Here is a 24,898-nt window from a genome sequence, read left to right as displayed (position 1 = left end):
GCCTCCTGTTATGTCACCAAAGGGACCTTTTGTTTAGGAGTCGCCTATTGTCCAGGCATAAAGTCAGCAGAAAGACTTGTTCCACATATCAACAAGCACTGAGTGTAACAATGCATCACTGCTAAACTTTAACATAATTAGACATACATAATTAATGTAAATATAAAAGGAATAAGGGTGAAACTGCGCTTATGAAGAAAGAATAATTAATGTAGATTCCCCTAAAGAAATGTATATGCAAGTGCATTATTACTCCTAAGGCGGTGTCATTAATTGCAAGATTTTTTTTTTTGTTTTCTGGTTTATAAATTATTATTCTGAATTAAGTTATATAAAAGATTTATTTTGTTACAAATTGATCTGTTTGCCATCTTTTGCATGTAGTATAGGTATATACCTGGTCAGGACACCAATAGTAACCCTTACATAGTTTTATTTTCCAGATTATGTACTTAAGATTTTTTAAAAGATGTATAGAAACTTTGATTTATCATTTTAAAGAAATCTTATACTGTATTTTTTAATTAAATCAATATAATGTCAAGGACTAGTGTACATATAAGTAATTCCCAGAAGTAGAAATATCTCTGGTGGTATTTTTAAATTTTATGTATTTTTGAAACATAATATATCATTTACATTACTGGGAAAAAAATTTCGGTTATTTTTTTTTACATTTTAAGATGAAATCATCAAATAAAAGAATATAATTCAGAGTCAATGAGAAATCAAAAGATAGTAGCAAATAGTAAGACAATAGATCAAAGAAAAACAGTAAATAACTAAAGATTATTTAGATAATAGGTCAAATTTTAACAAATATTTGATACAGAATAGATAGTTAATAACACGGTGTATCACAAAGCAAACAATAATCCTCATATATAGGAAAACAGAGAAAGAATAATGATTAGACAATAAAGGTAGTGCTAAGGGGATCGAGGAGGGAGGGGGAATGGGAGTAACATTCCCAGGTGTAAATACAACTATATATATGACATTATAATGATAGGTCAAGGCTATCGCATTACAATGTAAAATAACCTAGTAAGGAAATTGAATAATGTTCCATATAAATGTGGTGTTACCCGGCTATAATGGAAGGTGCTGCAAGTTGTCTAAGCAGATACCACTCTGGTGCGAACGGGGGTGTACTCTGCGCAAAAGCAGATATGGATCAAAGCAACATATTTCTAATTAATAATATTCCTTATAGGTGAATTGATTTTTTGACAATGTATTTTGTGTAAATATATACAGAAAACAAACACAATTATTTATAAAAATAGGAATAAGATGCATTCATTATTTTTAAAACCTAATACCAGTAATCACACCGGGAAAGTTAGACATAAAAACACATTAACACCCGGAAAGGAAAGTTGGTAGAAAAGGTTGTATATCATGTGGATTTATGCTTACCAATGGGGCTGTAAGTTGCCGAGGGTCTGCCGGCAGACTTCCTGTTTTATGCTGTTTGGACAATCGACTAGTTTCGCTAAAGCAATGGCTTCTTCAGGATGCTGAGTAAAGGCCCCCATACATTAGGCCGACTTGTCCAAAGGACAAGTTGGACCTAATCATCCTGACAGCTCCCCGGGGAGGGGGGGGATCACATACAATTTGGCACTTGATGTGCCAAGTTTTGCATGTAATAAATCGCATGCAATTTATCACATGCAGTTCCCGGGGAGCTGCAGGCGGAGGGAGCTGTGAGCCGAGTGGGGCATTGGGCTGCGCGCAGAGAGCCGGGCAGGGGATGCAGAGAGGCGAGCGATTTTGCAAATGGACTGACACCCCACAATATTTTGGGGGGTGAAATTACAAGGAAGAGAAAGCTCATTTAAAAGCTTTTCATCAACATTTATCAACCTTTTTTTAACACCTTTCCTTTCCCGGTGTTTATATGTTTTGTATGTCTAACCTTCCCAGTGTCTATACCGGTATTCAGTTTTAAAAATAATTAATGCATTTTATTCCTATATTTATAAATCCTTTTGTTTTCTGTATATACTTACACAAAATACATTTTCAAAAAATCAGTTCACCTATAAGGAGTATTATTAATTAGAAATATGTTGCTTGATCCATATATGCTCTTGCGCAGAGTACACCCCCATTTGCTTCGGAATTGAACAGGGTTTTTGTAGTATACCCACTTACTCAGCTGCAATCATATATGAAGTATTATACAGCACTGTCCTCCACACATCCCTTGGCAACAGATACCAATCTGTTACTTCAAAAACTTGAAAAAAATTCCCTGTTCATTCAAGGATAGCAAATCTATATATGGACCCCATTTATTATAGAATTTATCTGCTCTGCAGGGTTTTTGTAGTATACCCACTTACTCAGCTGCAATCATATATGAAGTATTATACAGCACTGTCCTCCACACATCCCTTGGCAACAGATACCAATCTGTTACTTCAAAAACTTGAAAAAAATTCCCTGTTCATTCAAGGATAGCAAATCTATATATGGACCCCATTTATTATAGAATTTATCTGCTCTTTCTTGTATTTCAGGAAAGGAGGAGAACCTGTCATAGTAGAGAGTCTTTAGTAAGAGACTATGAACGTCTAACAATGTAGGGAGAGTAGGGTATATCCAATGATTCAAAATCACTTTACGAGCTATCGTATCTAGAACTATAAAGAATGGCTACTGAGAATTGAATAAAAACATAATTAACACTTTTAAACAAATACAAATAATGATTCAATTAGTTTATTAATTGTATGATCTTTTATCTTTTCATAAGTTTGGGATTCATATAGAAGTTTATTAGCTGCCAAAGCAAAATCGGGCCAATCTTGGATGATGTCTCCATCCTTGGCTACAATATTATTATCTAGGCTGCAAACAGCTAATGCTCATAAATCAGCTTTAAATATGCTCTAACTTAATAAAGAATATTCTGATCATAACTGCCTCCGGATTCTATATGGTAGTATTTAGATGCTAATATTATTATAAAATATATCACCCTCTGTGGTGGCCAATTGTACTTTTTCCATTAGAAAATGCTTCTGTATTCTTCAAATATCGAATATACCTCCATCATTTACATAACATGGTACATTTCCCAAATTTGTAATCATGTGCTGGTCTGGTGCCCACAGCCTGTGTCCCTCATCCCACACAGGTCTCCTCTTATTTCTGTCCTACAGTAGTGTTATCATTAAAGCAATTCTACAAGATCTGATTCCAGTCTCCTCAGTTGATGGTGAGATGTGTCTGCTCATGTGTTTTACTCATTGGAGCATTTATTTGACCTCTGATGTGCTGTTACTAGGTGATTGCTGTGGTGATCCCCATAGGAGCCTGTGACATCATAGCGCTGTACGGTGACTGCTGCTGCACTTGCTGAAACTTTTAAAGTTGTGGTTATTTCCTGGATCATCTTTATTTATTAACATAATGACAGAATATCTTCTATCTGTGATATGTCCTGGTGTTCTTATTCTATTTTGGGGTTTTACATCAAGAACTGATAGTTAAACATCATATAAAGACTCAGCATATCCTTCTTAGTACAACTGATCAGCATCAGGCAGTAACAGGCAGCATTTGTTATCAGTACATTGTGCCTCAACAATACCACAAATATTATTATTTAAAAAAAATGAAACCAAATGTTATGGCGCTAAGTATATGTCTATATGTGTTATGTAGATCAGGTCTTTCTGCTGATGCCAGAGGCTGCTGTGATCTAATTACTATACAAGGTGTTACCCTGCCAGGGTGTAATTAGCATTTCCCATTGTAGTATGTTCCCTTAGGAATATTTACACCTCATTTACAAGACAAGGAGCTGGGCAGGAGGAGCTGCTGTGGTGAATGATTGTATAATAATGTTATGTGACCCTAATTTACATGTCACCTCTCAGTGTAAGAATTCCTGCAGGGCATCCTGGGAACTACTGGGGAGAGATGGGGAGGAGTGACTATAAATAGGCTGTATCAGGCCACTGGGAGCTGATGGAGGAGCTGCTGGATCAGTTACTGGTTGGTGAGCTGGGAGGACGGAGGAGTGAGAGACAGACAGACAGACAAACATAATTATTGTCAAAGGTAATTATTTTATGAAGTTACTCTGATATATAATTACAATTTTGCAAATAATATTTTGTAGTTATTGTTATAGAACTTGACAGCAGATAAGAATTATTTGTCCCATCTAGTCTGTCCATTTTTAGCTATGTTGTTACCTCAACTCCTTTTTCATCCTTATTTCTGTGTAAGCATGTCCTTATGTCTGTCCCATGCATGTTTAAATTGCTCAACTGTCTTATTCTCTACCACCTCTGATGGGAGGCTGGTTTGTTGGTCAGTCGCACCGAACCTAATAGAGATAGTTCATGAATATTTATTAGAAGGTGACCCCCTGGTGGGCATTGATGGTGACTGTATTACCTTGTATATGACAGGAGTGTGCTACCACTGACAAGAGAAACAGATCATTTTTAACAAGAAGGGTTTAGTTTGTCACAGTGTGGTGCACCTTATTAGAAATTGATACAATGTGATAAAATATACCTTTTATTAGGAATGTATCAATATTGCGAAATAGGACACACTACATAAATATATAACATGGCCAAGAGTGAAATTGTGCAGATTACATTGACACGTACAGAGTCTCCATGTGTTTATTAACTCCTAAATCATTGATTTGCTCACAACACATTCCCTTTAATTGATACCCGATTGATGACTATGTGGCCAATTTTCTATATAGGGGGAGAAGTGTGTGCGTATCGTATGGTGTTTAATCTCATAACCTTGGATTGATGTGAGAGTCTGAGCAACTTCTGCATTTAAGTTGATATCTTTATTGTGCTCTCACAATTTACACGCAGTTAATTGGTCATAGTGGCTTTGCCGGGAGTCAAGTACAGGGGAATTTTCGCAAGGCGTCGGTAGTACTCGCGAGATTCCTCGTAATCAACAGCAGATGGAGACTGTCAGTTCTATTCAGCGGCAGCCGCCGGAGCTTGGGACGGCTGCAGCAGGACAATTTGTAAGAGAAATTTTTACATATGGCCCCCGATGGATTGTTTCCCCATACAAAGGGCCATTGGCACAAACAAGTTTCCCCACCCCTGGTATATTTGAAAGTCTTTATCATGTCCCCCCTTTTTATTCTCTCCTCCAAACTGCAGTATACATAGATTTTTTTTTTTTTTAGTCTTTCTGATTAAGTGTAATGATGTAGGCCATGCACTATTGTAGTTGCCATGTACCATCTCTCTAATGTATTTATATCATTATGGAGATATTGCCTCTAGAGCTGAGGCCGACCAATGACCTATACAGTGATATTATTACTTCTATCTGCTGCTGATTACTCTCTCTATGCCACCAGGCATCTGAATTGCCTTCCCTATTGCTTTGTTACATTGCTTACCGGCCTTTTGTCACCTGAAACAGTGACTCCTATATCCCTTTCCTCCTCAGACCCAAGTGCATTATTTTGTATTGTTTGGCATTAGACTGTTTGCCATGCTCTTTACCATTCCTCTAGTCTACCTAGATCATCAATCATCTGTTTTACACCTACTAGTTTATCTGCGCTGTTGCATACATTTGTATCATCTGCAAAAAAGGCATACTTCCCCTTCAATACTATTTGCAAGGTCACCAATACAGACATTAGAAAGCACTGGCCCAAGTACAGATCCCCGGGGTTCATCACTGGTGTCAATTTCCTCCTGTGAGTGCTCGATTTACTACAACCCTCTATTTTCTATCCTGCAATAATGATCTTATCCATACAACCATCTTAGTATCCAATCCTGTGTTCACATTTATTTAGCAGTCTGTGAGCCCTTTGCAGGGATCAGGGTCGGCCGGGTGCGTGCAGTAAGGTGTATGGGTGTCACCCATGGGAATGTGTGTGGGCCAATGTGTGCTGCGGGGTGGGATGCTGCCATCACAGAACATCAGCTGCCCAGGGTGTCTTTGTCCCGGCACAAGCAAATAAACATCAGTTTACACTGACTTTTATTTGCGAGTCCAGGAGACATCATTCGATAGTCGGTGACCATTAAATCATTTCTCCTGCAGCGGATACATGTGCGGGGGCGTGTCTTCAGTGGGGCGGGCTCTCTGGCATTCAGTAATTTGTCATGTTTGCAGATTACCAAATCACTCAGAATAACACCCAATGTGACAATTTATACAAATATAAAACACTTGTAAATGACTGGGTCATATTTGTTAGTGTACATAAATATATCATGTTCCTCATACAATATAACATTATTACTGTAATAACAGAATTTTCCCAGTATGTACCTTTATGCTTTTAAATAGAAACTTTTTACTTATAGAGCAATTAAGAAGCCGGAATCTCACTAAGAATATTAGAAGACGTTGTGGAAACATTGTTCTCTGATCAAGCCAACTTACAGCTCTGGGGAACTCACAAAATCTATTCACATCTTCCAGGTAGAAGAAACTTTGTACAGCTTATTGTATCTCATCTAATACAGGATGAGTGTGACAGGAGAGAGACCATATCTGTGCTCTGAGTGTGACAAACGCTTTACATATAAATCACAGCTTCACCTACATCAGAGGAGTCACACAGGAGAGAGACCACATCTGTGCTCTGAGTGTGACAAATGCTTTACACGTAAATCACATCTTCTCATCCATCAGAGGAGTCACACAGGAGATAGACCACATCTGTGCTCTGAGTGTGACAAATGCTTTACACGTAAATCACATCTTCTCATCCATCAGAGGAGTCACACAGGAGAGAAACCATTTACATGTTCTGAATGCAGCAAGTGTTTTAGTGACAGGCAATATCTTGTTACACATCAGAGGAGTCACACAGGAGAGAAACCATTTACATGTTCTGAATGTAGCAAGTGTTTTACACAAAAGTCACATCTTGTTATACATCAGAGGAGTCACACAGGAGAGAAACCATTTAAATGCTCTGAATGCAGAAAATCTTTTTCCCAGAAGAGCCATCTGGTTTCACATCAGAGGAATCACACTGGATTGAAGCCATGTAAAAGGTTATTACTGTAGTAAATGTCTTACTACAGGCTTATTGCATCATTACATAAGCTACATATGGTGAAACAATCTGGATAAAAATAATTCCAGAACAAAGAGGTAGATGTTTTGGTCTTATGCCCAGGCATAGTGATGGCCTTTTGCATCCCACGGACAACAACTGTTTTGCCGGTGCCTCATTTAACCAAACCCCATTACCTGTGGACCGAGTTTGAGAACCTGTGGTATAGATGTATACATGGTGAGAATACCAATAGTAACCCATACATATTTGCTTTTCCATTTTATGTACTCAAGATATTTTAAAAGATTTATAGAACCTTAACATATTGTATTTTTTTTATTAAATCAAACCAATGTCAAAGATTTGTGTACAAAGAAGTTACTCCTACAATTATGGATGTTCCTGGAAGTATTTTTAAACCTTATTTTTAAATTTTTAGAAACATAATTAATCAACACTTTTAATCAAATAAAAATAACGATTCACTCATTTTATTAGTGGTATGATCTTTTATTTTTGCATAAGTTTGTGATTTTCATTTAGAAGTTTATTAGCTTCCGATGCAAAATCAGTCCAATCTTGGATGATGATTCTATACTTGGCTACAATATTATAACTGGGTTGCAAACAGCTATTGCTCATAAATCTCACTTTTAAGTTAATTTAACGTAATAAAGAAAATTTTGAACTTAACTGTCTCATGATTCTAAATGGTAGTATTTAGATGGTAATAATATTCTAAAAGGTCTCTTTGGTGACATAACAAGAGGACAGAGCCTGCTGTGATCTATTTAAATTACAAGGTTACCCTGCCAGGGTGTAATTAGCATTTCCTATTGTAATAAGTGACCATAGGAATATTTACACCTCATTTACAAGACAAGGAGATGGGCAGGAGAAAAATGTCACCTCTCAGTTCAAGAATTCCTGCAGGGCATCCTGGGAACTACTGGGGAGAGATGGGGGGGGAGTGACTATAAATAGGCTGTATCAGGCCACTGGGAGCTGATGGATCAGTTACTGGTTGGAAGCTGGGAGGATGGAGGAGTAAGAGAGAGACAGACAGACAAACAAAAATAAGACAACTAGGTAATTATATTTTGAATTTTTGCTAAAATATTATATATAAATACAATTTTTAAATAATATTTTGTAGTTATTGTTATAGAACTTGACAGCAGAGAGGATCTATTTGACCCATCTAGTTTGTCAAATTTTAAATATATGGTAACCTCAACTTCTTTTTGATCCTTAATTCTAAGGATGTCTATATGTCTGTCCCATTCATGTTTAAATTGCTCAACTGTTTTATCCTCTACCACCTCTGATGGGGGGGGGTTATCCTCTACCACCTCTACCACCTCCAATTCCACTTATCCAATACCATTTAAAAAAAAAACACTAAATTACGCCCCCAGACCTCCCTCCCCAGCCCCAGTGTCAGTGCATGTCCTATTGTTCTAATAGTTCTCTTTATTTTAAAAATGTTTCCATCCTAAACCTTGCTAATGCCATTGGTATATGTGAATGTCTTTATTTAAGTTTGTGTGTTTAGTTCATTTATCAATACACAATGCAAAATCTTTACTACAAAGGTTTTTTGTAGCCATGGACAAGATCACGTCAATTACAAATACTCTTTTTTTTATTGTACTGTAGGTTGTATTTTTTTTAATTGTAAAAAATCTGGAGCTTTACTTGTAGCATCTTTTAATTATATATATATATATATATATATATATATATATATATATATATATATATATATATATATATATATATATATATATAGAAAGTGTAGCTGGAAGCAGAGGCGTCACTCGGAGATTTTCAAAGAAGTAGAAAAGGCTTTATTCACCAACGGGTAATCCGACAATTGTTTCGAGCGTTACTGCTCGTCCTCAGGGATAACCATACAATCAAACAGTGCATGTATATATACCCACATGTATTAACTCCTCCTTACACCTGTGATTACGAGAATTAGTCTCACCTGTGAGTGTCGCTCTGGACGGCCACGCTCCACAACCGCGAGCATCCAGACGAGCGGCGTGTGACGTCATCAGGCCCTCGCCACGTAGCGGCGTTGCCTAGTGACCACCACGCTACCTCTATATGAGGAACTGGAGAAGAACCGTCACTCAGGTCTAACTTTAGCTGCAGGTGTATGTGGCTTCCTCCATTGCCATATGGCAGGAGGCTGCAACAAGTACAGCCAGCAATGTAGACAGTGGAAAAACAAAGGCACTTGGAGGCTTCTTGGATGAATCAAGGTGGACCAATTTAATCCATACAGTGCAAAAAAGCCTGTCTACGTTTCGGGGGTCATGCCCCCGTCGTCAGGACAATAAGGCTGGTAAATGACAAAACATAAAGTGCAAGTCCAAACATATATAGGGACATAATCCAGTGCAGACTTACCCCCTCTCCAGTAACACCCACACGTGAGCTTCCAGGCTGGTGTTCCGGTGTCAGGCGCCCTGTGATGACGTCACCACGTCAGGCTCCGTCCATCCTCAGGCTCAGCAGCACAGCCTCTGGCCGGCCGGTCACGTGGGAGTGCTAAAAGAGGGTATACAAGTGTTGGCAAATGTATAAATCCATCAAAACAACTGCAGGCAATGTGAACATAACAATTAAGGCATCCAGAAATAACTTAAAGCGTAGGAGGATGCAGAACTATAACGTGAGAAAATACAAGCAAAAACGAGTGAAGTATGTGTAACACAAGCCGTGACTGCCATCTAGTGGGGCAGTGGTGACATTACATGTCACTACTAATAAACAAGCCAGTTTTCCTGTGCCTCCAGCCATTTTTTTTTTGTATCGTCATATTTATTTTCTATATATAATTTTTCTAATACATTATATTCATTTTCTAGCTCTAATACTTTCCCTCTACTTTTTTTTTATATCACTAATTCACTTTTTCTATATCCCTCTCATGAAAGCTTTAAACGTATCCAAGACCACGTTATCCGATACTGATCCTTTATTTATTGTCCAGAATTCTTTCCATTTCTCCTCCAACTTATCTACCTCTTCCATCCTATTTAACCACCTGGGATCGAATGTCCAGAAGGATTGGTTACTTCTTCTAGTATCAAATAATTCCATTACCACCGGGCAATGATCCGATATCCCTCTAGTTTTATATACCACCTCCTTAACCCTAGGCATTATCTTGCTTGATTACAAAAGGGAAGAGTTAAAGATCCGCACAGACTCTCAATCTGTGTAATTGTTTTTGTACCAACTTTATGAACTACAGGACTTGATGAATTCTGGTAGTTGACTGGTTGGCGGTGCGCCAAGCGTTTAAAATCAATGGTTATACACTGGGGTTTTTTTGTCAGAAAAAGAGACTGACAAAGAAAGAAAAAAACGCTTTTTGGGCGCACTCCTTGGTTAATGATTTGGTTGAGTAATTTAATACATAACTTTTATTTAGACTTTTTTTTAAATTAGGTGGCACAGAAAATTTTTATGGTCATTTATATTAAAAATGTAGTGTGGTCCTTGAACTGGTTTAGTTTAAGGAATATTCGTGGATTAGTTACACATTTAATTTGTCATTTGAGCACTGTTTTTATCAGAGGTACAATTACCAGTGATCATAGGCAGTGAAATGATTCAATTCCCCTAGATGACATCAAATAATACACCTAAATTGGTTGCATGGGGAAGAAAAAATATCATAGCCTCTATATGGATAAATATTGATCTTTAATAGACAATCACTCTGGCAGTCATTAATACAGGTATTGTTTGATACGGCGGCTCCTACCCCTTAGTCTTATATTGCCACACCTGGGCTTCCCCAGGGGTCTCCCACCTGAGTACTGTCCTGGCCCTCCACTGATTGGCTTCCAAGTTCGGAGAGGGTTTGGTCAGTCCAGTGGGGTATGGTGGCAATATAATGGGGTTTTGTATCTCAATCAAAAATAGCCTGTTAGGCTGCAAGAAGGGGTGGCTCAGCGGACGCAGTGGGTGGGTCTCTCTGTTGCTGGGATGGAATATTAGGGCTGCACTTGAAGGAAGTGCTGTGATTTTATGACCCTTTTATTAGGGTAAGGTTAATTGCACTTGTGGTGTCTATAGTGCCTGGATCAGGTGGTCAGATCGGCACAGGGAGTGTAGAGATGGACTATTTATAGCTCACTTGTTTTTAAAAACAGGATCTGCTAATCTCGAGAGGGATTTTCAATCAGAGAAAATCATGTGTAAAATCGCTGTGGCCTCTGCCAAATGTGCAGATCTACCAAGGGCCAAAAAAAGTTCACCATTCAGACCCGTGCCAGATTAGAACCTTTTGGGGAATCCAGCAAATTAATCCTTCATGGCGCTGCAACGACATCGAAGTCAGACTTGCTAAAACCGGGTTGCAGTGGATTTATAAATTAAAGACATTGGTCCCAGTGGGTCTGAATGGTGACTTTGAATTAAAATGGTTTCTGTGAGCCACTTGGTGTTTTAAATAATGTTATATGTATCTTTTTATACGTTGTCTATTTTTTATATTTGTGCTGCATAATGATATTATGATGATGTCTGATTCTATGCTTCTTATTTTATATTCTATCTGCCATGTTTTATGAACTTGATGAGAATGTGTTTCCACCTAAAAAAGTGGTCAAATACGGACACTGAACTGTATACAGACACAAGATCCCTGTGGAACGCAAACAGGAAGTATATGTGAAATGCATGAACATTCATCACAACGTCACTTCCGGCCCGGAACGCTCATACGCTATACTGGGAACTGTCTGCAAAAGGACGTTCTATACAGCCGGACTTCTTTCTGTGATGGACACGCAGCGTCATATCCGGCAGGAGCCGGATAAACCAACAGCTGTGATATGTTATTATGATTGTGCGGGGGATATAAGAGCCGCCCCGTTCTGTGGTGAAACATATGCTTCTGAGGAAGGGCATACATTGCCCGAAAGCGCGCTTAAGCAGATCTTTCACTACCAAACGGACCGGACCCGGGGAACCACTTGATTGGAGTCTGTTGATCTGTGTTGACACTGCTGATCTGTGTCTTCTGACCCAAATGGGTGATATGCTTTTATTTCTTTTAAAATTGTGAGTTTATTATTATTAAATTGTCATACATTTTGGAACAACAGGATTGGGTACTCTTTACCTAAAAGGGCGCCCACGATTTTGATCGTGGGCATCGTTAGTAAAAAATCACGGCCATCGCGGGCATTGAATGCACTAAAAAATCGGGTGCGATGCGACGGACGCGATGCCCGCGATTTCCCATAGGGAACAATGTTAAATGTCCCAATTGACCCAATTTTCCTGTTCAATGTCTCAATTGACCCGATTTTCCATAGGAAACAATGTTAAATTGACCACAGAGGCCAAATAGGCACCCTGAAGTGTGAAATGCCCCCCACAATTGTTAACGCCACCCCACAATCAACGTGAACCCAAAGCGTGGCGAGCGGCGGCGGTACGCGTCCTACGACCTTTTCATACCCCCACTATCCACGTCGGCGTGGAGTTGAGAATAGAAAGTGTGGCGAGCGCAGTGAGCCACCGAGCCCGAAGTGTGGCGAGCGCAGCGAGCCCTGCGAGGGGACGCGGACAGCTGTGAAGCCCGCGAGGGGACGCGTATACCTGTGAAGGTATCCGCGTCCGCTCGCCACACTTCGGGCTCGGTGGCTCGCTGCGCTCGCCACACTTTCTATTCTCAACTCCACGCCGACGTGGATAGTGGGGGTATGAAAAGGTCCATGTGTTTTTTCCACAGGTGTAGACTGCTGGGGATTCACAGGTGTAAGTTGCTGGAGGGTGCACAGGTGTAAGTTGCTGGAGGGTGCACCTGTGCAAGTTGCTGGAGGGTGTACAGGTGCAAGTTGCTGGAGGGTGCACAGGTGCAAGTTGCTGGAGGGTGAACAGGTGCAAGTTGCTGGAGGGTGAACAGGTGCAAGTTGCTGGAGGGTGCACAGGTATACAAGGGAAATCACAGAAGGACTGTGTAGAGCTCAGGATCCAAGCTATTCATGCAGGAAATATTTGCAAAGAACTGGCATCTGCTTGCACCCAGGAAACTGGCTTTATTCCGCTGGGCTCCTCCTGATTGGTCCAGCTACCGAAGGACCTATTGTGGGCTCCGGGAAAATGGCGGCACTCAGCGGACAGCAGGCAGCTACCCCTGCTACCCAGCCAGAGACACACGCCAGAAGACAGGCAGAGGGGGAGACAGTGTGTCCACAGGAGGATACGGCAGCGGCACCCGCCCACCCGGATCCCGGACACGCGGAGATCAGACGCCACCGCAGGACACAGATGGGTAAGCGTCGCCGACGCTGCCTGGCCGTGACACACCCATAGTATACTGTCAGAAGGTAGGTGTGTGATTGTTCAGCCTCCACACAGTGTTATACAAGCTGCGCATTAAAAAAAAATGAAATAAATTAAAGAAAAAAAATCCAAATCAATTTTCTCTTCGGTATTCATTGTTTGTGTGTACTGCACCATTGTATACTGTCAGAAGGTCCATGTGTGATTGTTCGGCCTCAACGCAGCATTGTACAAGCTGCGCATTAAAAAAATAATAATTAAAAAACTATTTTGCTCTTCTTTATTGTTTGTGTGTACTGCACCCCAATACACCATACTGATACTGTCAGAAGTTCCAAGGGTTAAAAACCAGCCAGCTTGCTGCAGACCTTTGGCCTAATCTGAATGAAAACAACATTGTGAGCTGTAAAATGGTCAAAATTGTCTGGAAAGGGCTGAAAAGTAAGGTTATTGAGGTTAATATTACTTTAGAGACAAAAAAATTCAAAAATTACGGGATTTGGGTGATTTTTTACCATTTAAAAAAAAATACAAATCCAAAGCCGTTCACTGCTGTTTGACAAAAACAAATACAAATCCTGTCGTTGAATCCAAATCCAAATCTTCTCTACTATAAATCTATCTTTACTATAAATAGGCTATATCAGGTGACTGGGAGCTGATGGAGGAGGTGCTGGATGAGTTACTGGGTGGAGAGCTGGAAGGATGGAGGAGTAAAGAGAGAGACAGACATAATAATTGTGAAAAGGTAATTATATTATGAATGAGATTATGCAGATATACTGTATAGATAAAATTCTACCAATAATATTTTGTAGTTATTGTTATAGAACTTGACAGCAGAGAAGAACTATTTGGCCCATCTATTATGCTCCTGTTTAACCCTATTGTTACCTCAACTCCTTTTTAATCCTTATTTCTATGTAAGGATATCCTTATGTCTGTCCCGTGCATGTTTAAATTGCTCAACTGTCTTATCCTCTACCACCTCTGTCCAATACCCTTTCAAAAACATTTCCCCAAATTTCCCCCAAATTTCATCCAGACCTTCTTCCCCCAATGTAGATTTATCATTACCCTTGGTATATTTGAAAGTCTTTATCATGTCCACTTTTCTCTTCTCTGCTCCAAACTATACATTTTAAGATTATTTAGTCTTTCTAGGTAAGCTTCATGATGTAGGCCATGCACCATTTTAGTTGCCATGTAACATCGGTAATGTATTTCTATTATTATTAAGATATGGCCTCCAGAACTGGATGCAGTTTTCTAGATCAGGATGGGCCAATGACCTATACCAGTGGTTCCCAAACTTTTCTGAATCACGGCGCCCTAGAGCATCAAAATATTTGCAAGGCACCCCTAGGCCAAATGCTTCTTATTGAGAAATTCAGAAAAAAAATTAAATTAAGTGCATTGTGTTTATATGTCACAGTTAAGTGGTGAGGGACAGGATTTGCTTCTGTTTGTCCACATATGTTATGATTGGCAGCCACCAGCACTGGTTTTGCCTGGTACATTGACCATAAATAATATGAATTGATCTTGGTCCACCAACCCAAGGCACCCCTGCAAGTGTCCTGAGGCACCCCAGGGTGCCTAGGCATACAGTTTGGGAACCACTGACCTATACAGTGGCATTATTACTTTGTTTAGTGCTGTCACTAGTTCGGTAGGGAGGCACTAGTTCGGTAGGGAGGGTAGGGAAGTTTATATCTTTGAGGTATGTCCTTATGTCCTGCTCGTGGGCTAGTGTGTCCCTGGGGGGGCCCCTGGGCCGAAAGGTTGTATAGGCTTGTGTAGTAGTTGTGGAAGATCTCAGCTATCTTATTATTGCTGGCGTGTAGCACACCCGCAGTATATGTTAAGGATCTCTGGGCACGCAGTGCTCTCGCCTGCTGTTTACCTGGTTTATTGCCCCATCTGTGATATTTATGTCTACAGCGGCGGAAGGCCCTACGTGTACTTTCATTTAATAAGCTGTTCAGAGAGAACCTAGCCTCTTGAAGTTCTAGAAATATGTCAGGCCTTTACCAACAACCTCCTACCGTCTCCAATAGGGGTTACTGTTACATCAGACAGGAGAACATTTTTAGAGAAGAGAATAGCTACTCCCTTAGATTTGGTTTCAGAAAAGTCATTGTAATAACCTATAGGGAAATGTCGGGAATAAACAGTAGCTTCGGGGCAGCCCTTTTTTTTTAAATGGGTCTCCTTGAAGAATATTATGTCAGCGTTCTCAATATGCATTGTGTGAAAAACCCTGGATCTCCTGTCCGGAATATTGAGACCCTTTACATTTAGGGATATTATTTTTAAGTTAGTCATGATGTCCGGAACCACACCCTCATTTTCCTATGCAACACCATCTCAAGAGGTAGGAGGGGGGGAGAGGGAAGTTTAGGTAGAACACACGAGGAAGGGGAGGGGCGGGGAAAACATACATACAGTTGGAATCTAGTATAAAGAAATTCTCTGCGTTGGAGTCCCATGTTCTACTAGTGTACAGCAGAGCAGGGGGGTGTCGTGGGAACCAGGGCGAACCACCCGGGACGAACATTTAAATAATCAGAACCGTAGTGTAGGTTGGGCTAAATTGAGGGAAGAACATTGGCTTAACTAATAATGGTTCTAGCGAGAACCTGTGCTAAATCTCGCTTAGTGCGGAACTGGTTCAGTTTCTATAATTAACAAAGCACAACACGTACTCCCATTTTTAGAAAATATACCCTTGCTAGACCGTTAATCATTAACTCTAGAGGGAACAGGGAACAGACGTATCCAGTGCCCATCTAAACATCAAACATAAGACTCATGGACATTGTAATGAAAGGAAAAGTGGTAGGGAGCAAATGTAGCATGAGGTAGTGGGGAAACAGTTCATATTCACGTGTCTGCGAAGAGAGCGTCAGCTGGTTTCAATAAATGCTGTGTTTGGTAGTTCTCGCTGGCTGCCGGGGTTTCATTTTGTTTTCTCGCCAGAGCCTTCCTTCTGACCCTGTGGGCTGTTTGCCATTACTCCCTACAAGGTTTAGGTTGGGTGGAAAGTTCAGCTGGGTCGAGCCAATTAGGTAGGGGTGGAGCAGTGATTCCTAAAGCTGTACAAAAGTCTTCTACGTCGTCAGGATCCTGAAGAATAGCAGATGTTCCTTTGTGGTTTACGTGGATACTCATCGGGCAACCCCAGTGAAACCTGATGCCGTGTTTCTTGAGCTCTTCCGTGATGGGGCGAAGTAATCGCCTCTGTTGCAGGGTAGACTAGGAGAGGCCTTGGTATATTTGGATGTTGTGGCCGTTGAAATTAATATCTGGGGATCGTCTAGCAGCCTTGAGAATTTCCTCTTTTTCTTGAAAGTAGTGGAGTCTGCAGATAACATCGCCTTTCAATATGGCCGCTGCTGCACCTGGCGCACCTCTCCCGCCCCGGGGCCACAGAGACTAACCAGTATCCTCTCATGAGGGTGATGGCTTCCTCCGCTCCCTCCGCTCCCTCCGCTCCCCCCCGGCGTGACTTGTAGGGCCGTGCCGGTGTGTAGGAGCCCGGCGTCTGCTGGATGCCAAAAACAAAGATGGCGGCCACAGTGTCTGTGTGCAGGGGGATCGCACACTCCCCGTTCAGCTCCGGTGCCTCTCACACTGCTCAGGGGTGTTCGGGGAGGTAGGGGCATGCTGCCCGCCCGTCTGCCTTCTAGTGCTGTGCCGCTGGGAGCCTCTGGTGCCCGCTGTCCGCGTTGTCCCGATCCCGGAGCTCAGCCGCCGGGTGCAGGAGCCTACCACAGTCCCTGGCATCAGGAGAGGTGAGGGCCGCAACCTGCAAGTTGGGAACATTACACCCTCCTCCGGCTCCGCGGGACCCTCAGCCTCAGTATGTGGGGTGTCAGCAGGGTATGGGGAGCCTGTATCAGGCAGTTGCAGAGCAGGTAGGAGCTGGTTAAGGGGTTTTAGTTGTGGAAGCAGTGGGAGCTCGAATAAACTGTGTCTTGCTCCCTTCCTAGCCAGGCCACGCCCCCCCCCCCACCGTCGGTTCTATTTTTATTTTATGTCTAAATATAATGCATCCGCAGCCTGCCCACCCAGCATTATGATTGGTGCTGTATGCAGCTACCGGCTACTGCTGATTTAGCCTGTCACACTGACAGGCATCAGCGGCACTGACAGCATGAAGAGCAGGCTCCACAATTGTAAGCACAAGCTGCCCGGCTCTCCCCCAAGCAAGAGCCTACCCACCCCCAGTCATTCCCTGTTTCTCATTCCCTGTCTCCTGATGCCCGCCACTATTGTCATTTAGTCGCTCCTCTAGCTTTATGTGACCACGCCCCCTCAGGACACATGGCCACGCCCATTTTTGGTGGAGGCTATCAGTACCACCAAGATAAAAATTCTACTTGCACCACTGGGCAGGACCCAGAGTTTGAGAACCTCTGCAATAGACCAATTTAAACATGCTTGGAATAGGCATATTGATATCCTTACAAGGAAATATGGATCATATATGGATTGAGGTAACATGTTTAAAAAAGGGGCAGACTAGATTGGACAAATGGTTCTTATCTGCCATCAAATTCTATGTTTCTATGTTAATGGACAAAAAATGTGCACTGCAGGTGGGGCAGATGTAACATGTGCAGAGAGAGTTACATTTGGGTGTTTCTGCACAGAGTAAATACTGCCTGCTTTATTTTTACACTACAATATAGATGTCAGTTTGTACAAACCACATCCAAATCTAACAATCTCTCTGCACGTTACATCAGTCCCACCTGCAGAACACATGGTGTTGTCCATTAGAGGGAGAATTTGCTCTTGCAAGTGAACCAGAATAAGTCCCAAAACCCAACATTCATTATAGCTGTAATAATACCAACTGGAATGAGAAAGTCAGTGTAACTGCTGTCATCATGTGATCACTGTACACCAATAGCTATAAGGTCAGGGTGATGGTAATGCTGCACATGTTGAATTATTTCATTCATTCAAATGTAAGTAATCAGTGGATAAATGTGTGTATTAGTGTCACTGATAAAGATGTATCTTGCAGAATAATTTATTATTTTAGCTTCCCTTATTGATATGGCAGGGTGAGTAAAATAAACTGGAAGAGTCATTTATTGCTGGGAGTTATATGTTGCGTATGGAAAGTAAGGACTCATTCGTATAAGCAGTTTCTCCTGATATTAATGTAACTAGAAGAAAATGTGGATTGTAGGAAGTGAAAATATACCTCTATTCACACCGCCTCTGATGTCCACAAGGGGGCAGTAATACACTCGTCATCTGTCTGGTGGAAATCATACTGCGAACAATGACTTAGGAGTACAAGTTGTTTGGGGGAAGGGATTGGTTAGTCTGACTTGTTCCTCTGGAGGACAGGACACATTGGACAGGCAGCAGTGAGTGGAGGATACTAATTATCTCTTATCGTCCTAAGCAATCTCTGATTGGCAGGAAGCTCCTGTATTTATATTTCATCAATGACAATACAATGAGACAGAAAAAGATTTGCTGAATGTTAATGATAAATAATCTTTAAAAGGGATTACTGCCAGATAGTCAACACCAAATAACTCCTTATATGGGATGCAGTTAGAATCCCGGCAGTCAAATTCCTGACACCAGAATCCCGACCGCCGGAATCCCGACACTGTCTCCCTCTTTGGGTGTCCACGACACCCATAGAGGGAGAATATATTAGTGTGTTGAGCGTAGCAAGGCACCAGGCCCACTGCGTGGCAAGCGCAGCGAGCCCGCAAGGAAGGGGGGGGGTGGTGATTCACGCCCTCCCTTGTCTGGATTTTGGTGGTCGGGATTCTGGCGTCGGGATTTTATCCGTGAGGATTCTGACCACTAGGAATTCACACCAATCCCCTTTATATATCTCCCATGGTCCCATTTTCTAATATGTAGACCTATGCACAAAATTATTTAATACTTATAAAATATATAAGCTCATCAGCCAAAAACAGAATCATATTATTTATAAAAATCACTTTTTATTTCAAAACAATCAATATTGGAATATCTGTCAGTAAAGAAAACATCATTAAAAGGGAGAGATAAAAATCTCAGAGAGCGCAATCAAATCAATGTTTATATTAACCAGATTAAATGGAAAGAATGAAAATTCTGGATAGATTGCTGAATCGCCTTTAATGCTGCAATTGTATCAATGGCACAATCGGGATGAGAGAGCTGGTAGGATAGTGACTGGGAGGAGCTGGTGGAACTCTGTAATGGATATAAAGCTCTTTCCTGTACTAGCCCCAGCACCAGTGTGAGCAGAACAGCTGCACATACACAGTATTAACAACCACATCGTCATTGTCTGTTCTACTGCAGCTCTATTTCCTAACAGAGACATTGTCCCAAGGGAAAATCAGCCCCCAGCTTACTGGTCACAGCTCTCATTTCATAACAAGATGGAGTTATATAAACCACTTTCCATATTCATAAATATATATGACCTCCCGGGAACACATATGGGCCCTCATTCTAATTCCTTCATTCCCCCTGTGAGTACGCACAGGGGACTGATGGTTAGGGCTTGCACATAATTAGTTATGCGCATGTGCAGGCCTTCTTTGCAAGCACCCTCGCCAACCCGCATTGTCAGCATGGCACTCGCACAGTAGGGGGGCGGCCGGAGGCGGCTAGGGGGCAATGCCCAGCATTTCATGGGCATTGCCATGCAAATGCTGGGCGTTCCCATGCTATGGCATGTCATGGGGTGCAGGGGGGTCTTCGGCCAGGCCCAACAAATATAAGGTAGTTTCCACTGACGTAAATTTGCGTGGCCTGAAGAAATCATTTGTTGGTTGGCGACCATTGATTGGTTTCTCCACCAGCGGGACATGCGAGGGGATGAGTCTACATGACACACCCCTTCACATGGTTGGAGGAGGTACGGTGGCAGTGGGCAACAATTTGGTGGGGCGGCAGGGTATGTCTTCTGGAACTCGGTAAGCGGCGTCCTTTGCAGCTTTATGAGTCAACCAGAATCTTATGAGAAACATGCAACACTAATTCCCTTAGAATAATTCTTATGTGATAAATAAGCGTTACCTTTCTAGTAAATCACTTGCCGCATGGAAGCATTTAAATGGCTTCTCTACAGCATGACTCCTCTGGTGTCTAGCAAGATGGCACTTCTGGGTAAAACACTTGCTACATTCAGAACATGTAAATGGTTTCTCTCCAGTGTGACTCCTCTGATGTCGAACAAGATCTAGTTTGGTGATAAAACACTTGTTACAATCAGAACATGTAAATGGTCTCTCTCCTGTGTGACTCATCTGATGTATGAGAAGTTGAGATTTACATGTAAAGCTTTTTTTGCACTCTGATCACATATGTGGTCTCTCTCCTGTGTGACTCCTCTGATGTATAACAAGATGTGACCTTTGGGAAAAACACTTGCCACATTCAGAGCATGTAAATGGTTTCTCTCCTGTGTGAATCCTCTGATGTTTCAAAAGATGCGACTTCTGGGTAAAACACTTGCTACAGTCAGAGCATTTAAATGGTCTCTCTCCAGTGTGAGTCCTCTGATGTCGAACAAGATCTGGCCTGGAGATAAAACATTTGCTACATTCAGAGCATGTAAATCGTTTCTCTCCTGTGTGACTACTCTGATGTCGAGCAAGATCTGTCATGGAGGTAAAACACTTGCTACATTCAGAGCATGTAAATGGTTTCTCTCCTGTGTGAGTCCTCTGATGTATAACAAGATGCGACTTCTGAGTAAAACAATTGCTACATTCAGAGCATTTAAATGGTTTCTCTCCTGTGTGACTCCTCTGATGTTGGTACAGAGGATACTTCTGAGAAAAACATTTACTACACTCAGAACATGTAAATGGTTTCACTCCTGTGTGAATTCGCTGATGTATGAGAAGCTTTGATTTACTTGTAAAGTGTTTGTCACACTCAGAGCACAGATGTGTTCTCTCTCCTGTGTGACTCCTCTGATGGATGAGAAGCTGTGATTTACAGGTAAAGCATTTGTCACACTCAGAGCACAGATGTGGTCTCTCTCCTGAGTGAATCATCTGGTGGATGAGAAGATGTGATTTACGTGTAAAGCATTTTTCACACTCAGAGCACAGATGTGGTCTCTCTTCTGTCAGCCTCATCATGTATCATATGAGATACACTAGGCAGAATATGAGAACAGCTTTAGTGAATCCTCCAGAGGTGTAAGAAGAAATTACGTCCGTGGTTGTATTTATCAGAGATTGTCCATTCAACAATGAATTCTAATAACCTGTATTTTACCTGACCTGTACCAAGAAAAAGTCAATATTTTAATTATAAATATTACTGGGGTACATTTAATTATTTTATTTTCTTCAATTAAACTTTATTGTGTAGTAATAATAATAATAATGGTACACTATTCAAAAAATGCAAGAGGGATATATATGCCTGGCAATAGGTAAACATCTGAATGGTGTATCATAGCAAATACAGCGATCAAGTAATAAGTGCAATAAATCAGTATTGTCAGTCCATCTATATACCAAATAAATAGGATGTAGTTTGACATTAATGGGGAATTCACTAAATTAATGACAAAACCTCCAAGAACCTTTGCTGTGATAATAACAGTATTGCTATTCTGAAAAATATTGTGAACCAATACATGAGAAGAAAAGAAGAGGGCCACAAAACCTGACCACACAGGACAACTAGCCCTGGCCTCCGGTATCTACTCTGGGACAGAGGTAAGGCTATAATTAAATCCCTTTCAAATGTTGAAGGGAAGATCTCACAAGACTCTCCATTGTTCATGCCATGTGGTATATTTTATAGTATCTGTATTCTACATTGGAATCCCCTCAGTATAATATAAACATAACTTTCCCACATATAAACAAAACTTGGGACTAAGAGATCCTTGTTCAGAGAGGACTCAATCCAGTCCCTGTTAAAAAAAACATGGAATAATCTGTTTTGAAACATCTGTAAAGAAGGCAGAAAAATTAAATTATTCTGTAATATTGTAAAAGAGACGCTTGTTTCGTGCTCCCAGTTGTATGAATATTTGCTTACTTACAAAGGATTGGATGTGATATTGCCCTAATGTATGGGTTGCCCAAAGCTTCCAATGATCTGATAAAGAGCCAGACTGGAAGTGGTCATCGCTGACATCAGAGACCCTCCCGGGAATCACATTGCCACCCCAGCATATTCACAAGCACAACCAGAGAACCCCATGTTTCCACTCCTAAACATTGTCTTCCTTACCGCAAACAAACAGTTGTGAGTCACAGTGGCGCTGCTGATAGTTATCCCACCACCTCTTTATACAATAATAGTACTTTCCTTGTCACAATACTTGAAAGGTGGTGTACTGTGCTTTTTCTCTGCACAATAAGATTTTGAAAAGGGACATGTCTTTAATTGCTCTAGATGCGCTCACATTCTGTTCAAAGCAAATAGCTTTGAGGTCATATATAGGACCAATTACAAAGCTCTGGCTCATCCCTCATGTTTATTTCTTGCACCCTGGGGGAAACAAAGCAAATATACATAGGGCAACTCCATATTCGCAACAATTATATTTATTATAAAATTGCACTCACATAAAAACATATAAAAATGGCATATCACCACTACGGGTACGTTGGTCTCCAACGTTCTCCCATATATTTCGAAGCATCCCTCAGTATATGATGGCAGTCTGTCAGTCCTCCCCAGGAAGTGTCCAACTTTAGGTGATCAAGTTCTGCTTAAGCGCACTTTCAGACAACCGTCCTATCTCAGAATCAAGACTGACAAGACAAATGGAGCAGCCGGGAACCCCGCTCACGGCGTGGGCAATTGAACAAAAACTCCCCTAAAGTGGATTACAAAATGAATAGCCACGGAGCATAAGTATAACTCTTACTTTCTTCGCATTTATATTTCTAAAGCTTACTAACAACTAAAAGCCTATTTTTATGGCTAAGTGACTGAGCATTAACATCTGGCTGGAAACTAGCAATTTGTTTGCATTGGAGTGTGATTTTGGAGAGATCTAACATTTATATCTACAGACTAATATTGTCTCACAAAAGACTGCCGGTACTTATGTATTATTTGGGCTCCCATGTTAAATGCACCCCATTTTTTCATACCCCTACTATCCAACTACACATGGAGTTGAGTTTATATAGTGTGGAGAGCGCAGCGAGCCACCGTGCCCGAAGCATGGCGAGCGCAGCGGTCTCATAAGAAAAACGGGAGCCGTGATATTACATTAGTACCAGACTGCCGTTAATCCCTGCTTTGCAGAAGTTAACCCCATGCATGCCTAACCAAGCCAAAAGCCTGCAATATATTTGTCTTTGCTTTCTATCTGCACTCTGAATGTGAAAGATAGATAGAGTGTGGATATGAACCACCTGAAAAATACCTGCTTGTGCTAAAAACACCAAAAGCACACTAAGAATAGTGAATAGTATGTTGAATATAAATGCTTTTTTTATGTGATTTATTTTGTTTTATGTAAATTTCACCGGCCGGTGTTCTCACTTTTTAAAATTGTTTACAATTTTTTTTGGATTAGTAAATAAAATTATATTGATTTTTATCAAACCAAGTATCCAGTGTCCCTTCGCGTCGTCTACCTTGTATTTACTGTCTTTTCTTGTAAATAGGGGTTGAGTATCCCCTCTAGACGGCAGTAGGGACAAACATTTTCCAGCGCTTTGCTATTACTACGTTTAGTTATATAAAAGCTGCTGTTTGGTAATTAGATGGACACTGACGCCATTATACCTCTTGCGTTACCTGACAATATATTCCCTGGCTACCTGCCTCTATGGATATGTAACATACAAATTGTCCATACAAACGATGTGAAATTGTTTTATTAATAATCCTAAATTAGACTAGTCACTGATTGATAATCTTGGGAAAAATATATACCTACAGCAGACAAGACAGTGTGAGATTATTTACCGATATTGTCATAGTTACTTGTCTTGCACTAGAAATGTGATGTTTCCATCTAAAAGCACATACACTGGGATAATTGTGTAATTACACCACTAATTGTGTGCTCTCATATCAAGTCACGTGACTACTCTCGGGCTAAAGGCAACATTCAAACATGAAATAAGACTATTATTATTGCTGAAGTGTTCTTAGCATTGTCTTTTGCCACCCGCCCCTATGTGATGTACTATAAACACACCCGATCCTGCATATGTAATGATCGGGTGCAGTGAATATATGAATGTCTAATGAGCGGCTCGGCTCCCGGCCCCCTGCTGGCTGCTCTATGTAAAAAAAAAAATGTATATATATATATTTTTAATTAAATATATATTCATGTGCTGTAAGCACATGAATACAAATAGCATGCCCCTTCTCAGAATAAAATTCCTGATTTTTTGACACCAAATGTAAAAAACAAAACACTTTATTTTAAAAGTTCACATTCCACTTCACCATAAAAAGATAGCGATTGCTACTCGGTGAAGCATGGCGATAATAACCTTGAAATGTATTTGCCATCTGGTCATTGAATAGGGTGATTCACCGTTTTAG

The 24,898-nt window shown here is 40.9% G+C and overlaps 1 protein-coding gene and 2 pseudogenes across 1 annotated transcript in view; 1 reads left to right on the top strand and 2 right to left on the bottom strand.

Moving 5' to 3' along the window:
- The window catches only part of LOC146073265 (uncharacterized), a 36,323-nt gene extending 29,270 nt beyond the window's left edge, over positions 1 to 7,053 (top strand). The window contains exon 3 of the mRNA XM_083180450.1: positions 6,521 to 7,053. Within this exon, the coding sequence (XP_083036576.1) occupies positions 6,521 to 7,053 (533 nt within the window). The remainder of the gene's footprint in view (positions 1 to 6,520) is intronic.
- Positions 7,054 to 10,843: 3,790 nt separating this feature from the next.
- On the bottom strand, positions 10,844 to 10,962 carry LOC146076142 (5S ribosomal RNA; annotated as a pseudogene).
- A 9,459-nt stretch (positions 10,963 to 20,421) lies between these two features.
- LOC146073264 (uncharacterized) lies at positions 20,422 to 21,495 on the bottom strand (annotated as a pseudogene).
- Positions 21,496 to 24,898: the final 3,403 nt, after the last annotated feature.

This window comes from Crinia signifera, chromosome 4 (genome assembly GCF_055691185.1).
Source record: "Crinia signifera chromosome 4, ASM5569118v1, whole genome shotgun sequence".
NCBI lineage: Eukaryota > Metazoa > Chordata > Amphibia > Anura > Myobatrachidae > Crinia > Crinia signifera.
Note: the sequence above shows the minus strand (reverse complement) of the source record. Positions and strands in the feature narration are given on the sequence as shown.